The 17,931-nt window shown below is 39.9% G+C and overlaps 1 protein-coding gene across 6 annotated transcripts in view; it reads left to right on the plus strand.

Moving 5' to 3' along the window:
* CHD8 (chromodomain helicase DNA binding protein 8) overlaps positions 1-17,931 on the plus strand; it is a 69,523-nt gene that overhangs the window by 18,757 nt on the left and 32,835 nt on the right. For 5 of the 6 annotated variants that reach the window (XM_037152119.2, XM_053660755.1, XM_037152118.2 and 2 more), the window contains exons 2-5: positions 4,396-5,452; positions 6,284-6,652; positions 7,345-7,730; positions 8,756-8,870. In XM_037152119.2, coding sequence (XP_037008014.2) covers positions 4,607-5,452; positions 6,284-6,652; positions 7,345-7,730; positions 8,756-8,870 — 1,716 coding nt within the window. In that variant the 5' untranslated portion in view covers positions 4,396-4,606. The remainder of the gene's footprint in view (positions 1-4,395; positions 5,453-6,283; positions 6,653-7,344; positions 7,731-8,755; positions 8,871-17,931) is intronic. The other variant, XM_037152120.2, reaches the window with a different exon arrangement.

Below are 17,931 nucleotides of genomic sequence, written 5' to 3' on the forward strand. Positions count from 1 at the left end.
ATTTCAAACTGCCATTCCTCCAATCCTCCAGTTGAGAATCATTGCTTTGTTGACAAGTATGGGAAGATTGAGATGGAAAAGTATATAGAGTTGAATTAAAATAAAGTCTTTAATGATTAGACTGAAAAGTTATTGAAATCAGGAAGGAGGAGACATGTAAAATAAAAAAGGGAGAATTGGAACTCTAGATTAAAAAACAAACAAACCAAGAGCTATATTGAAGGTGATAAAACTGTAGAAGAATAGCAGTTTAGACTTACATGGAAGGGAAAGAGTAGTTACCCCTTTAAGAAGGAGGTGAGCCCTGGCTGGTGTGGCTCAGTGGGTTGAGCGCAGGCCTGTGAACTAAAGCATCGCGGGTTTGATTCCCAGTCCGGGCACATGCCTGGGTTGCAGGCCATATCCCCCAGTATGGGGTGTACTAGAGGCAACCATACATTGATGTTTTATTCCCTCTCTTCCTCCCTCCCTTCCCCATCTCTCTAAAAAAATTAATAAAATCTTTTTTATAAAGGAGGTGAGATGTGGGACGATTACATAAAGTATTTCTTAGTGTTAGCTGGCTTGTTATTTGGAGAATATAGGTAAGGGTTTGGACTTTAACCTTAACTGACTAGTTTGTTCCACTTCTCCCTAACTCCTGACCCTAAGGGTTTCTGTCAGTAGTCTGGAATTAGTGAAAGTGGTTAATTGCAGTCATTAAACTCTTTTTTCCTTTTGAGCATATACATATGTTTCTCTTTGGGGCGGTGATATGATTCTTTATCTAGGCACTTCCTTTAGGGTATCTAAGTGCTTCATATATTTGAATGGTTCAACTCCATTTTTACTACGAAGGTTTGAAGCATGGGATAGAAGAGTGTGGTAGGATAGGCCCGATGTGGATGGATACAGCTCAGGTGGCCCATAAGGGAGAATAGGAGGAGGGGTGAAGAAAGTTGGAGGTATGTTGAGAGAGAGTCAATCTTTTGAGAGGCAAGGACAATTTCAAGGTGGGAGTTAGAAAGGAGCAGGAGACTAGGATTTAAAAATATGTACAAGATGAATTAGGTCAGTAGAAGTGAGTTGATGGGATGAGACTGAAAAGCTGTAAAACTTGGTGGTGGGGCTTTAAGTCATTGGTGAGGTTTTTTAAATTACTGGGCCCAGACTGAACCAGGAGAAGCAGAAGTTTGACCCAAAAACTGGGAAGGGAGAAAAATGATAATTACATTGATCTTTAGAAATGTATAGTGCTTGAGTCAGATTAGGAGTGGGGGGGGGAATAAGGAAATATTTCAGAAACTGTTATCTCATTTTTTAGTGGAGAAACACAGCCCTTTCAGCCTGGCTGGGTGGCTTGGTTGGTTGGTTGGTTGGTGTGTCATCCTGCACATCAAAAGATTATGGGTTTGATCCCCAGTTGATCCCCTGTCTGTGCAGGAGGTAACCAATGGATGGTTCTCTCTCACATTGATGTTTCTCTCATCTCTTCCCCCCTCCTCCCTCCCTCCCTCCCTCCCCCCCCCATCTCTCTCTCTCTCTGTGTGTTTCTGTCTCTCTCTCTCTCTCTCTGTCTTTGTCTTTGTCTCTAAAATCAGTAAATACAACCACAGGTGAGGATTAAAAAAAGTTCTTTCTCTGAATGAGATTGGGCTGTTGTTGAGGGAAGAAAGAGCATTTGGGTGAATAAATAGCTGTGGAAAGGGTAAAATACCCCATGGAAGAAAAAGCAAGTTATTAACTATTATCGGCATAAACTTCTAGTCAGTGGAAACTTTCATTGTAGTTTTTATAGGACACCTAATTGTTATTTAGTGTAGCTTTTCTTGGATAGTGTAGCTTCTCTGCCATGGAATAGGAGGTGAAAGATACTAAGTAGCAGAGCAAGGGCATAACTAGAAAAAAGTTGATGGTAGTGTTGAGGAAGTTTATAAAATTATTGAGTTGATTTTTACTTAATGAAGAAACATTGATAACTTTTCTGATCATCATTTTGAGTAGCTGGGGCAGGGAATTAGATAGGAGAAGCTGGAATGAGCTGGCGGAACAGTTTACCCAGGAGAGGGAGTGATAGGGATCCTGCATAACATGTGAAGGGTACATGTTACGGAAGCAAGGGAGATCTTGTTTAACACTGGTGGAGATGCCGTGTATGCTTTGTAATTTTGACTGACGTGCCAGCTACTAATGAGTCTGGGTTTTTTTTTTTTTATTATCTGTTTCTGAGATATTTGCCCATGTTGCTATATTGTTTTATAAGGATAACTGGAGTGGGTTAAGGAAGAGAAAAGGCTTGGGGGTTGTGTGGAAAACTTTCTTGAGTCAAGTCTACAACTGTGTCACTTACAAGTTTCTTCTCGTGTCTTCTAAAAGTTAGGAGAAACGGTTTTATCAAGCAAGGCTTTCTTGGATTGTCATATTCTGACATCATATTACAAAGAACAGATAAAACATTTTTATATAGTTTAATTATTGCTATTATAATTCCTTGTATTGGTTTTCCTTTTTCCATCATTTTCATGAACTTTATGCCCTAGACATGGATTTAGTAAACAAACTTGCAGGTATTGTAGAATAGTTTTTCAAGACGGCAGCTTTCTGCCATCTCATCTTAGAATCAGGGACTACCATGCAGGGGTGTCCAGCCTTTTGACTGCACTGGAAGAAGAAGGGTTGTCTTGGGCCACAAATTAAATATGCAAACACTAACAGAAACTGATGAGGGGAAGAAAAGGTTTTAAGGAAATTTATAATTTGGTGTCGGGTGACATTCATAGCCATCCTGGGCCACATGTGGGCTGAGGGTTAGACACCCCCGATTAGTGTGTGTAAGGTCTACATGGTTCATTCCAGATACTGCAAGCAAATATATTAACTCATTAAATATTTTTAAGTAGCTACTGCATATGATATCCTGCTTGTTCTTTAGGGACCCACAGATAAATAACACACGGTTCCCCATCATCAGGAACTTTTTTTGTCTCTTGGAAGGAGGAGCCGGGCCACCATATAGGATTGTGTGGGATGTGCACCGCACGTACTCATTATCATCATCGATAACGTGACAAATTTCCAGCAGAGGGCAGACAAGCATCTTGAGCAGGCAGCTTTTTAAAATTTGCATGAAGGAACCATTTGGGCCATCAGAGGTTATGGACAAGACACTATGTTAGTATAATATAAATACAAGTGCTCCCGATAAGGTGCAGACAGTGCTGTGCTGTTTAAAGGTGAAGGGACCAAATCATCACAAATTGCTCTGTTTAAGGGCCTCACCTTGTAGAGGAGAAGACCTTTGAGGGTGGGAAAGAGTTCACCTGGGAGAGATGTGGGGGGTATGGTGGAGGTGTTCAGACAGAAGGCACAGCATAATAGGCAAAGACGTACAGAGAAGAATCATATTAAGGGAACTGTGTTTAGTCAGACTGAAATACAGGGTATATATAGGAAGTGATGAGAAAGTTTATATTCGCAACTTTAAACTGGAATATAAACTGGAACTAAAATACAGAATTCTTTGAATCCCTGGCAAAGGAAGTTTTTTTGTTTGTTTGTTTGTCTTTTGTTTTTTAATTTTTTTTAATTTTATTTATTTATTTTAGATTTTTATTTATCTTTAGAGGGGAAGGGAAGGAGAGAGGGAGAGAAACATCAATGTATGGTTGCCTTTCGTGCGTCCCCTGCTGGGAATTGGCCTGCAGGGAACTGGCCTGCGACCCAGGAATGTGCCCTGACTGGGAATCAAACCGCAGTTGTCTGGTTTGCAGGCCCGCGCTCAATCCACTGAGCTACACCAGCCAGGGCTCGGAAGGTTTTTTATTTTAAATATGAGAGTGGGGAGGAAATTCAGAACAGAAATACTATATATAGATTAATATGTTAACTAGAATAAAGTTTACAAAAACTTCCTGGATAGTTATATTATTAGCTTAGGAAGATTGTACTATGACCTTGATTAAAGATATAAGGGAAATTTATAAAATACAATATATTCAGAAGCCTTCATCTACAATCACTGAAATGCTGCTGACAAACTTAGCTCTGTCAACTTAAGAAATCTCAATAAAAGGTGAATGACCATTAAATTACCTGATCTTTACCTAAGAATGATAATTGTAAAAAGAAATGGACAAAGATAGCTGCCTGATGTTGACACTCAGAAGCTTCAAAGTGTAGAGGTGTAAGAATAATCCCAAAAGGAGGTTGGTTTATTTCATTGCTACTTTTTTTAGTTTCAGTTTTGAAGCAGAAATGTGGGTATTTTCTTCTTTGTCTCTGTCCTCAGATTACTTTGTATTTCCCACTTCTTTTATTATTTTGATATAATTTGATAATAAGGGTTGCACCTAAGAAGGAGGAATTTTTCCTGAGCTCACCTACTTTGCTTATTTTTCATTTGTCTTCCCACAACAGGAGTTCCACCATCTTCCTCTGAAGACCTAGCCATCTTGCTCCATGAAGGTCAGGACAATCTGACATGCACTTGTTTCTTGCCTCTTAACCTGAAGAGTAGTCTTCCATTGTGTACATTTTTTCTTAATAGGGGAGGGGAGGGGAGAGCCAGTACCCCCCCTCCCCTTCCCTTCCTAGACCTTGGGGAAGTACCCTCCATTGCTGTCTCAAGATGGCAGACCCCATCATGGATCTGTTTGATGACCCAAATTTATTTGGCCTGGACTCTCTGACTGATGACAGCTTCAACCAGGTTACACAAGACCCAATTGAGGAAGCCCTTGGACTGCCAAGCTCTCTGGACTCCTTGGATCAGATGAACCAAGATGGTGGAGGTGGTGATGTGGGGAATCCATCAGCAAGTGACCTGGTCCCCACACCGGAGGAAACGGCCTCCACAGAACTTCCCAAGGAATCAACAGCTCCAACTCCAGAATCTTTAACTTTGCATGATTATACCACTCAGCCTGTCAGCCAGGAGCAGCCAGCCCAACCTGTCTTACAGACACCAACGCCACCATCAGGACTTTTGCAGGTCTCCAAGAACCAGGAGATTCTGAGCCAAGGGAATCCTTTCATGGGTGTCTCTGCCACAGCTGTGTCCTCCAGTAGTGCTGGAGGGCAACCACCTCAGTCAGCCCCTAAGATTGTTATCCTTAAAGCCCCACCAAGTTCCTCAGTCACTGGTGCCCATGTGGCACAAATTCAGGCCCAAGGTATCACCAGCACAGCTCAGCCCTTGGTGGCTGGCACAGCCAATGGTGGAAAAGTCACTTTTACCAAAGTGCTGACCGGCACTCCCCTTCGACCAGGTGTTTCCATTGTCTCTGGTAATACAGTGTTGGCCGCCAAGGTCCCTGGGAACCAGGCTACTACTGTTCAGCGCATTGTCCAGCCCAGCCGACCAGTAAAGCAGCTGGTCCTACAGCCAGTTAAGGGTTCAGCTCCTGCTGGAAACCCTGGGGCCACAGGGCCCCCACTGAAGCCTGCAGTTACACTGACCTCTACACCTACTCAGGTGACTTGAGTGAAAGGGGGAGGTGAATTTTGGTTTAGTAGAGGGTCCAGCAACTCTTGAGAGAGAGAACACAAAAGCGCTAGCTCTAGGAAGTCCTGTTTAAATTCCATCTTTGCTTTTTAACAGTTAATATTGACATCCACATACTTACTGCTTACCAGGTGGAAATAGCTAGTGTTAACATAGTTTTTTGATTCTTGCTGATGCTGATGCTGATCCAGACAGCCACAGCCCCTCTACTTAGAGAGCTTTGGTCTGCCAGGCAGGGTAGACGAGAATTCACAATAACGTATGCTAGAAAGTTTTATGAGAAACATAGGATGCTGTGGGAACAAAGAATCATTTTGGGGAAAAAAATATTTGTAAGACTGAGAGAAGCTATATGTACCTTTCCCCTGTTCTTATTACTAAGATTGTTGTCCAGCTTTGCTCAGTGAAAAGGCACGTCTATTCTAAGAAAATAGAGGCACTCACCTCTGAATAAAGAGTTTGGGAGTGATGGCAGCAGTATCAAGATAAGTACAATTAGTAGAAATAAAGAGGTGGATTTCAGTTCAGTAAAAATACTTTTGTTCTAATAGAATTCCAAAAAATGAAATGACTATCGTAGAAGATACCCTCCCATTAAGAATTTTTCAAAAGTAGGCTTGATGCCCACGGGGCAGAGGTGTTGCAGGAAAGATTCCGTCAAGACAGAGAGGAGGATGAACAAAACGAATTATGCTGTCTAATCCCCCTCAGTTTTTATTTTTCAAGGATGAGGAAAACTGGTGTGAATATGTAAGGTGTATACCATCTTTTAATGTACCTCTTGCAATTTCCTTTCTTTAGGGTGAATCAAAACGCATCACCCTGGTCCTCCAGCAGCCACAGTCTGGAGGTCCCCAAGGACATCGTGTCGTGCTAGGGAGTCTACCAGGGAAGATAGTGTTACAGGGCAACCAGCTAGCAGCCCTGACTCAAGCCAAGAATGCCCAGGGGCAGCCTGCCAAAGTAGTAACTATCCAGCTGCAGGTGCAGCAGCCACAACAGAAAATCCAGATTGTACCACAGCCTCCGTCATCACAGCCACAGCCCCAGCAGCCACCCTCAACCCAGCCAGTGACACTCTCCTCCGTGCAGCAGGCTCAGATAATGGGACCAGGGCAAAGCCCAGGACAAAGACTTTCGGTACCACTCAAGGTGGTGCTACAGCCACAGGTGAGACCTACCCAGGAGGGAAAATAGACCTCGGCTCCCTGTTACTGCCCTGAGCAATCACTCATTGTTGAATGTGGGGCCTGTTTAGATTTATACCACTCAACTGGCATGTAGGCTTATTCTTTCCCCCATGGAAATCTTGTTTTAATTATATTATGAAAAGATTTAAGGGTTTTTATTGGGTTGGGATAAGAGGTAATTTATCTGGTATTTGTCTTTGAACTGTCTCATTTATAATCTTGTGAAATAAAAATGGTTCTAAATATTCTCATTTGCAAGATAACTAGTCTTAAAGAAGTCAAGTGAGTATCTCCTCCCACCCCCACCCCCAGGGAGGTAAAGGTAAGCTAAGAGGAGAATGAGTTTTTTTAATTTTCAGTCCAGAGAGCAGTACTATATTGGTTATATTTGAAATTTTTCTGGAGTGATGAGGACGGGTATTGACATTAGGAGCATGGTTAAAGGATATTCAAATTTAATTTGGCACAATTACTGCCCTTTTTCACGCCTTCCCACCAAAAATACCCCTAAAAGCCTTGTTTTTATAAAATATGTCCAGGTTTAGTGAGATTTGGGCCTGATTGTTAAGGACTTAGTGAACGAAAGTTTCAAGCCAACGTGCTTCAGAGCTGGGTTTTATTTAGGCCAATTACCTACCACATATTGACAATTTGGTATTTTCATTTCTGTAGGCTGGCTCTTCCCAAGGGGCCTCTTCTGGACTTTCTGTAGTTAAAGTCCTAAGTGCCAGTGAAGTGGCAGCTCTGTCCTCCCCAGCAAGCTCTGCTCCTCATACTGGGGGCAAGACAGGAATGGAGGAGAACCGCAGGCTGGAGCACCAGAAGAAGCAAGAGAAAGCGAATCGGATTGTAGCCGAGGCCATTGCTAGGGCCCGTGCTCGCGGCGAGCGGAACATACCTCGAGTCCTGAATGAGGACGAGTTGCCCAGTGTTCGGCCTGAGGAGGAAGGTGAAAAGAAACGCAGGAAAAAGAGCAGTGGGGAGAGACTCAAGGAAGAAAAGCCAAAGAAGAGCAAAACATCTGGTACCTCCAAAACCAAGGGCAAGAGTAAGTTGAAGTAAGTACTACCCTTTGCTATTCTGATGGCACATCAGAGGGTAGTGTATTCATTTGTAAATTAGTGTTGAGAGGAAATACTTGTATTCAGCAGCAATACAGTTCAAAGCGATCTGTCAGGGATGATAATAAGGCCTTTCAGTGTCAATGCTTACTTTATTTGTTAAATAAAAATTTGCAGGATTGCATATTTTGAAAGAATCTCTAAGGCACAGGAAAAGATCATTGTGTTGGGATTACATCTAAAAGCTATGGCTGTGTTTTTATATATTCTTCCTAATTTGGCATCACTGTAGTGCGAAGGGTTTCTCACTACTTTCCTACCACCCACCCTGGTAAAAGAGCTGCTGGAGACATCGCTGCTCTGTTCTTGCATCTCTTCTGTGAATTGGAGATTTCAGCAACCACCGTCAGTCTTAAGCAGGGCTGACAGAACCATGGCTTGCCACGTAATTCTTGTCACAACTGAGGGTTCTCTCTTTCCCTTTCATGTCTTACAGCTTCACTCCTTTCTCCCTAGCTTCTATTCCCTAGGACTTCTCAGCATTTGTGGTGTAATTACAGTGATGCTTTTTATTGGTATGGGATTTTTTAGCTCTCTAAAAAAACAAATTTCATATCAATTATCTTATTTGATCCTTAACAACTGTCAGGCCAGGTATCTTCAGTGTTTACAAAAAAGGAAACTACTGCCCAGCTAGTGACAGAACTGGGACTAAGATAAGATCTAGTGGTTCTTAGTCTAGTGTTCATTCTGCTCTCTTAAGTTACCTTCCCGCCGGTCCTTGTGAATCCAGCGGTAGTAAGGTTTTGACAAATTTGGGGTAAAGGTCACCCAGTGCTTTAGAAACCTCAGTAACTTTTTTTCAAACACCCTCCTCAATAGCTGTATATTCTACAGGTTGAAGTCTAGACACTTCTGTCTGCCTGGAAGCTTCATCTGTAATGCTTTAGATTAATTACATTTTCTTACTCCTAAATTTTCCTTTCAGTCATTGAAAATGGTTGTGTTTTCTTCCATTTTAGCACCATTACACCTGTGGTGGGTAAGAAGAGAAAGCGTAATACCTCATCTGATAATTCAGATGTGGAAATCATGCCTGCACAATCACCCCGGGAAGATGAAGAAAGCAGCATTCAGGTAAAAGAATCTGTAAAGAACTTAGTAGAAAAATCAGGTTAAATTCTGAGAGACAAATCAGGAGGAGAGACTGAGCGGCTATAAGCTGGTACATATTTCAGCAGTTTTTCTAATTTAGGGGTCAGCCTAAAAGGTAAAAGAGGTAGGCCATGTCTTTTAAATCTTTTTTTTTTTTTTTTTTAAGGAAAAAGCATATTACTGTAAAAACACCAGTATTCATTTTCCTAAGTTCTAGTGATTCAGACACTAAACAAAAATGAAATTATGCTGCATGATTATTGTCATGGCAATGTTAGTACTTTGGTTTCTCTTAGAATTATCCAGTTATCCCTTTTTCCTACACTTCAGGGTTCTGATTCTGAACTGGGATGCTTAAGCACAGTGTTCTTTTGTTACCTTTTGAAGATGAGGGACACTGGAAGAGAATAAAAGAAGCCAGACCAGAAGAACTTCAGTTCTCTGTCTCGAATTGTTGCCTTAGGATACCATCTTTGGCTCCAATTTCCAACCGTAGATAGAACCTGGTATAAAGATTCAAGAGATTCATGGTACTTCTAAGTAGCTCCACGGGCCTAGTCCATTTACTTAACTTTCCTGTGTCTGAATTGCTCCCCTGTAAATGGAAATTTGGACTAAACAAACAGTACCTCTCTAGCTAATAATATAAATGCTTCCCCTCTTTCTTAATATACATTCAATATATTGACAAACTAATGGTTGAGTTCTTCTGGGGGAAATTAACATGTAAGAACAGCCAAGACACTTTTGAAAAGGAAAATAAGGCAAAAACTAGATTAAACAGAGATTATATTATGAAATAATAATTACTAAGAGTTTGTAATTAGAGGAAATATAACATTAATAAAAGGTAATAGAGTCTAGAAATATACATATAGTTATAAGAATTTAGTTTATGAATTAAAGTGTAATTTTAAAGTAATGGAGACAAAAATTATTAACAAATTATGTCAGAACAGCTGGCTACCCACTTAGGAAAAAGAAACAAAACTGAATTTCTTGTGTCACTCATTAAGCAAAAACATTCTAGTGGGTAGCTTAAGGATCTAAAAATAAAAATTGAAATAAGACATGGATGAATTTTTTAAAAAATTATCAAGTGGAGTAGATCCTTCTAAGAAAGGATTTAAATTCAGAAGTTGTAAAGGGAAACATTGATTCATTTGGCTACAAAAATTAGGCATGTATAACAAAATATTCATAAATAGCATAGTGGTTCAAAGCATAGGCTCCGGAGCAAGATTCCTTGGATTCTCATCTTAACTCTGCTGTTTGCTAACATTGTCACTTCAGGCCAGTTTACTTAACCTCTTGGTACCCCAATATCCTCATCTCTGAAAAGCTGATCATAATACCTATCCAGTAGGGTTATTAGGAATATTAAATATTTTTATTAAATATAAAAATTTATAAAGCACATAGATAGAACAATATTTATAGCTCATGCCAAGAGGGTGCAGTAAAAGTTACATATGTTTGTTAAATAAGTAAATACAGGATTAAATAAAGTGTTAAATTATCAAAATAAAATTGAAGGCAAATCTTCGTAATACAGGAAATGCAAAGATTAGTAAGTTTTTTAAATGATTTATTAGTTTGTTAGGGCCATAACAAAACACTGCAGATTGGGTGGCTTAAACAGTGGAAATTTATTTTCTCACAGTTTTGAAGTCCAAGATGAAGAGGTTAGCAGTTGAATTACCTCTGAGACTTCTTTCCTTAAGTTGCAGATGTCCAGCTTCTTGCTCTGTTGCCAAATGGTCTTTCCTCAGTGCATATATCCCTAGTGGCTTTCTGTGTGCCCAGATTTTCTCTTCTAATGACACCAGTCAGGTTGAATTAGGGCCTACTCTAACAGCCTCATTTTAATCAACTCTTTATTTTTATTACTGTTTTTTAATTCTCACCCAAGGATATGTTTATTGATTTCAGAGGTTGAGAAAGGGAGAAAGAGAGAAATATCAATTGGTCGCCTCCCGGACTGGAGACTGAATGGCAAGTTAGGTATGTGCCCTGACTGTGACTCAAACCCGCAACCTTTTGGTGCATGGGTCGTCGCTCCAACTAACCGAGCCACCCAGCCAGGGCTTAATCACCTTTTTAAAGCCTCTCTGTCTTCAGCCTTAAAAAAGATTGACATCTGCCCTGGCCTATATGGCTCAGTTGGTCTGAAAAGTCATGGGTTCAATTGCTAGTCAGGGCATTTGGCTAGGTTGCAGCTGTGGTCCCCTGTTGGGGCACTTTCTGTAAGCAAATAATCCATGTTTCTCTCACACCAATGTCTTCCTCTGTTTCTCTTTCCCTCCCTCCTTCTCCCTCCCCCACTTCCTGTCCTGTCTTCTCTCTGGATATCCTCCAGTGAGTATTAAAAAAAAGAATGAAATATTACCATTTGTAACAGTGTAGATGGACCTAGAGCCTAGAGGGTATTATGCCAAGTGAAATAAGTCAGAAGAAAACAAGTACTATATGATTTCATTTCTATATGGAATCAAAAGAAAAAATAAAGTCGAAACACTCATAGATACAGAGAATAGACTGATGGTTGCCAGAGTGGAGGGAGGTTGGGGGCCTGGGTAGAAAAGGTGACAGGATTAGTAAGTACAAATTGGTCGTTACAGAATACTCACTGGGGGCATAAATTACAGCATAGGGAACATAGTCAATAACACTGACGGTATGGTGCCAGGTGGGTACTGGAAATACAGAGAGGAATCACTTTGTAGAGTACGATATATGATGGTCTAACCAGTATATGGTATACCCGAAACTAAATACTAACTAATAATAATTTAAAACTGTAAATGGAAAATAAATGTTTAAAAAGCTAGTATTAAATTTTTTAATGTAATTGAAGCTATTCAGCAACAAAATAAAAATGAGTAAAGGTCCTGTCTCCAAATACAGTTGCATTCTAAGATGCTAGGGGTTAGGGCTTCAGTATAAGATTTTTGGGAGGGGGATACACTTCAGCCATAAAAAAATGGTATTGCCAGGACTTCCACCAAGGTGGAGGCGTAGGTGGAAGCACTGTGCCTCCTCCCACAGCCAAGTTTAAAAACAACATAGTTTTAGCAACAAAAACGCAGCCAAAACCACAGAAAATTGAACTTCACGGAAGTCTGACAACAACGAACCCTTCAGCCAAACCAGTAAGAGGGGCTGAGCTAGCAGCAGAGCAGGTCGGGCAGGAAAGATCCACCAGACCGACCCGGGTGCAGCCGTAGGCGGATCCCAGGTGTGGAGTAGCGGGAGGACCCACTGAGGGCACAAGGTGATGGACTCACTGAGGGTTGACCATGGTAACACCTTTGCTCGCAGATAAACCGGTGAAGGAGGGAGCAATAAGACAGACTGTGTAGGCCCTGGTGGTGGGAAGTGGCAGAGGGGACTGCCATTGTCACTCTCTGACCCCACCCTCACCTACAAAGTCACAAATCAGCAACCTGGGTGGCCTCTCTCTGACCTGTCCCCACATACAGTGTCACAAACCAGCGACCTGGGTGGCCCCACCCTGGTAAACAACTAAGGCTCTGCTCCTCATACCTAACAGGCGCAAACAGATCAAAACATGGCTCAAGAAGAACTTAGAGCCCCAGAGCCGATAATCTAAGCAATGAAGAAATAGCCAAACTTTCAGATGCACAGTTCAAAACACTGGTGATCAGGATGCTCACAGAACTGGTTGATTTTAGTCACAAATTAGAGGAACATATGAAGGCTAAACTAATTGAAATGAATGGCAATGCACAGGAAACCAATAGTGATGGAAAGGAAACTGGGACTCAAATCAAAGGAGTGGACCAGAAAGAGGGAAAAAATGACCAAACAGAAAAGGATGAAGAAACAAGAATTCAAAAAAATGAGGAGAGGCTTAGGAACCTCCAGGACATCTTTAAATGTTCCAACATTCAAATTATAGGTGTACCTGAAGGGGAGGAGGAACAGCAAGAAGTGAAAAACTTATTTGAACACATAATAAAGGAGAACTTCCCCAATCTGCCAAAGGAAATAGACTTCCAGGAAATCCAGGAAGCTCAGAGAGTCCCAAAGAACTTGGACCCAAGAAGGAACACACCAAGGCACATCATAATTACATTAGCCAAGATTAAAATAGAGAGAATCCTAGAAGCAGCAAGAGATAAGGAGACGGCCACCTACAAAGGAGTTCCCATCAGACTGTCAGCTGATTTCTCAAAAGAGACCTTATAGGCAAGAAGGGGCTGGAAAGAGGTATTCCAAGTCATGAAATCCAGAGACCTACATCCAAGATTGCTCTACCCAGCAAAGCTTTCATTTAGAATGGAAGGACAGTTAAAGTGCTTCTCAGAAAAGGTCAAATTCAAGGAGTTCATCATCACCAAGCCCTTATTCTATGAAATGTTAAAGGGACTTACCTAAGAAAAATAAGATAAAAAAGATAAAACAGTGAAAGGACAGCAGACTCACAGTTATTAAGAACCACACAAAACAAAAGCAAACTAAGAGGACACCTAGATCAGGAGCAGAACCATGGAAATGAAGATCACATGGAGGGTTAGCAACAGGGGAGAAGGAGAAGGGGGGAGAAGGTACAGAAAATAAGTAGTATAGATGGTAGGTAGAAAATAGACAGGGGGGCAAGAATAGTAGGGGAGACATAGAATCTAAAGAACTTGAGACACGTGGTCATAAACTAAAGGGGTGAATGGTGGGGGAGGGGTGTGCAGGGTGGAGGAGAATGAAGGGGGAGAATAGAACAAATGTAATGGTATAATTAATAAAATATATTTTCAAAAAGTCTGACAAAAAAATATACCTTTAAAGTAGGTCAACTAATCTTATTGCTCCGTCAGATAAAAAGGAATTGGGTACGTATTCTAAATGTGGTTGTTTTAAAATATGATAACCTTTGCATCAGAAAGATGTTTCAAGGGAGCTAAAGGAAATGGCAATAAAGAACACTTGTTTTACTGCAAAAAAAAAAAATGGTATTGCCAGTGTTTGCAATGGGTTTTTAAGGAACAGACACTTTATACACAGTTATTGAAAGTGTTGAGACAATATTTTTGGGAAATCAGTATGTATTAAAATTTAAAATGTTACTACCCTTCAACTCATTAAGTCTACACCTAGGAAACTACTTTATGAATATATTCTCAAAAGTAGGCAGTATGTGTGTATTGCAGCAATATTTGCAGTAACAAAAATATACAAAAAACAAATGTCCATTTGTGGAGAAATAGTTAAGTAAAATTGTGAAAATCCTTGTAATAGACTACTACATGACAATTAAAAAAAAACAGCGCAGTACAGTAAGTATGCTAATCTGGAAAACACTCCACATTGAATGAAAAAAGCTAGGTATAGTAGAATAGTGTTTGTAATATAGGCATACCCTGGTGTTTTTTTAAGATTTTATTTATTTATCTTTTAGGGGGGAAAGGAAGGAGACAGGGAGAGAAATATCAGTCTTTGGTTGCCTCTCATTTGATCACCGGCCTGCAAGCCAGCCATGGGCCCTGACTGGGAATCAAACCTTGATTCTTTGGTTTGCAGGCCCGAGCTCAATCCACTGAGCTACACCAGTCTGTGCAGCCTTTATTTGTTTTTAAGAGGGAGAAAGAGTAGGAGAGAAACATCAATCTGGTTGCCTCTCACACGCCCCCTACTGGGGACCTGTCCTGCAGCCCAGGCATGTGCCCTGACTCAGGCTGGCGCTCAATCTCCTGAGCCACACTAGTCAGGGCAGCATACTTAGTTTTAATGCACCTTGCTCTTTTGTACTCCACATATATTGCATCTTTTACAAATTGGAGCTAAGTCCCTCCACCAGCAAAAAGATGATGCTGACTTGCTGAAAACTTGGATGATGGTTAGCATTTTTTTAGCGATAAGGCATTATTTTAAATTAAGGAAGTCTACATTGTTACTTTTTTTAAAAAAGACATAATGGTATTGCACTTACACTGTATACATTCATATATCATTCATATATATCCATATTTTTTTTCTGGAAGGATACACAAGATAAGAGTACCTATCTTTGAGGAGAGGGGTTAAAGAGTAAGTGGGTCATGATTAGTGTAGTTTCTTTTTTAATTTACTTTTAATCCTAATCCAAGGATATGCTTATTGATTTGAGAGCGAGAAAGAAACATCAGTGTGAGAGAAACATCGATTGCTTCCCAAATGCGCCCTGATGGGGAATGGAGCCACAACGTAGTCAGGCATGTGCCCTGTCCAGGAATCAAACTTACAACCTTTTTACGGGATAACATTCCAGGCAGCTGAGCCACCCAGCCAGGGCTGTAGTTTGATTTTTGTTTTTTGGAATCATGAGGGTTTTTGTAAACTCCTTGACCATTTATTATTTTTTTAGGTTAAAAAATACATACATATATGTGAGAAAAATGACAGCAGTGCAAAAAAGCAGACACTGAAAAGTCTCCCCGTCTAGATCCCAACCTCACAATCCCAGCTCCCTTCCCCAGAGGTAGTGTCTGTTACTGTTCAGTGTGTGTGTTCTTTCAGAAACATTCTTCACTTTCACGAACACTCTACTTCTACTTCCATTCAGTGTTAATATTCTGTACCTACTCTTCTATACTGTGATTTTTTTCCCCAGCAATACATCTTAGAGGTTGATCTTTATCAGAAAAAGTAGATCTAGCCCATTCTTCCCTCCCCCGGCATTTTATAATGTAACTTTTAAAACATACACAAAAATGGAGAGATTATTTAATGAAGTTTCGCATTCCCTCACCCCAGAAAGTTCCCTTGTACCTTCCTGTGGTCAGTCCATACCTCCCGGCATAGGCAACTGGTATTCTGATTTCTATTAACATAAATTAACAGCCTGTTTTAGAACTTTATGTAAATGGAATCATATATTTACTGCTGAGTCTCACTTGTTTCAGCATAGTGTTTTTGAGATTCATTAATGTTGTTGAATGTGTCAGTATTTTTTTTTCCTTGAGAAATATTTAAGTTTATGAGTATACCACAGTGTTTATCCATTCTTCTACTGATGGACATTTGGGTTGTTTCCAGTTTGGAGGTATTACGAATAAGGCTTCCATGAACAGTCTTAGTGTAAGTATTTTGTGGATATAGGTTTGCATATCCATAGCTAAATAACCAGGAATTGAATTGGTAGATTGTAGGGTGGTTAAATACATGAACATAAGACTTTATAAGAATCTGCCACTTCCCAAAACTTATGTAGTTTTAAACTTCTGCCACTCATTAGTGGCAGTTCCACATCCTCAACACTTGGTATTGTCAGTGTACTACGTTCCTTTTATTTTTATTTTTTAAAAGATCTGATTTATTTATTTTTAGAGAGGAAGATAGGAAGGGAAACCTTAGTTGGTTGCCTCTTGTATATCCCCAACCAAGGATGTGGCCCACAACTCAGGCATGTGCCCTGACCTGGAATTGAACCTCCAGTGTTTTGGTGTGTAGGATGACGCCCAACCCACTGAGCCCACTTAGGGTTACTCGATTCTTTTTTTTAAATTTATTTTTAGAAGGGAAGGGAAGGGAAGAGGGAGAGAAACATCAATGTGTGGTTGCCTCTCGTGTGCCCCCTACTGGGCACCTGACCTGCAGCCCATGCATGTGCCCTAGACTAGGAATCAGACTGGTGACCCTTTGGTTCTCAGGCTAACACTCAATCCACTGAGTCATACCAGCCAGGACATACTCCATTTTTTTAATAGTTCGATAGTATTTCATTTTTTACTGTATTGTAATTTGTTTAAACTCTTCTCTGGGCATTTAGATTTTCTCTGGTCTTCTACTATAAGTAATGTTACAGAGATTTGTACACTTGTACATATTTATCTGTAGGATATTTTTGAAGTGGAATTGCTGGATCAAAGGGTGTTGTCAAATTTTCTTCTGTAAAAGGTCATGCTCATGTATATTCTCACCAACTCTGTATGAGTTCCTGTTCAAATATTTGATCAAAACTCTCTAATTATTGCCACTCTGTTATGTGCAGAACAGTTGGTTTCAGTTTAGTGTACAGTTGTAATTATTTTATTATGAGTGTAACTGTTTATGAGCATCATTTTACATTTGAAAGCCATTTGTGTTTTTTCTGTGATTTATCTATTCATGTTATTTGCCCATACTTCTATAGTATTATTGATCTTTTTCTTAGTTTAAAAAAATTCTTTATTCTTAGGAAATGTATCAGCTAGCATTTTCTGCATCTATTTTATTATTTGTCTCAACCTTGTTTATAATGAATTATTAGATATCTTAATTTTTTAAGGTGAAATTGATCAATTTAGTAGAAACACATTTTCTACTCCAGGATTATAAAAAATACTTCCACATTTTCCTTTAGAAATATGTCTCTGTCCCTGGCCAGGTTGCTTAGTTCGTTGGAGCATTGTCCTGTTCACCAAAAGGTTGTGGGTTTTGATTCCCAGTCAGGGCACATGCCTAGATTATAGGTCCAATCCTGGGTCTGGGTGTGTACAGGAGACAACTGATTGATGTTTCTCTCTCTCAAAAAAATCAATAAGCATATCCCCAGGTGAGGATTTAAGAAAAAAAGAAAGGTTGTATCCTATGTCCTGTGTCTCTGTTTTACTTTTAAATCTTTGATTCTTTTGTAATTTTTTCCTTTCATCTTCTCGATGACTAGCCATTTGTTTTCAATCCCATTTGTAGACTATTTTTTTCATACTGATTAGAGGTGCTATTTTTTATCCATGTTTTAAATATTTAGTCTGTATTTGGGCACTATTTCATTGACCTGTTTCTCTCTCTTTGGAAAGATAGCAGCTGTGTTAATTAGTAAGTATAGATTTATATTGTTTTTAATATCTGCTAAGGCTCATATTTTTTCCTTATATTTTTCCTGGTTATCCTTAGATGTTTATTTCTCCATTTAAATTTCAGAAGCAGCTTATTATCTAATTAAAAATTTTACTAGTCTTGTCTTATCAAATTTACATCATTAGGGAAAACTAAGTCTGCTTATTCCAGAACAATATGTATTACTATTTCTTCAAGTCTTCTCTGTGTCTGCAGATAGTGTTTTAAA

Source organism: Artibeus jamaicensis, unplaced genomic scaffold (genome assembly GCF_021234435.1).
Source record: "Artibeus jamaicensis isolate MK-2021 breed Jamaican fruit bat unplaced genomic scaffold, CSHL_Jam_final scaffold_854, whole genome shotgun sequence".
NCBI lineage: Eukaryota > Metazoa > Chordata > Mammalia > Chiroptera > Phyllostomidae > Artibeus > Artibeus jamaicensis.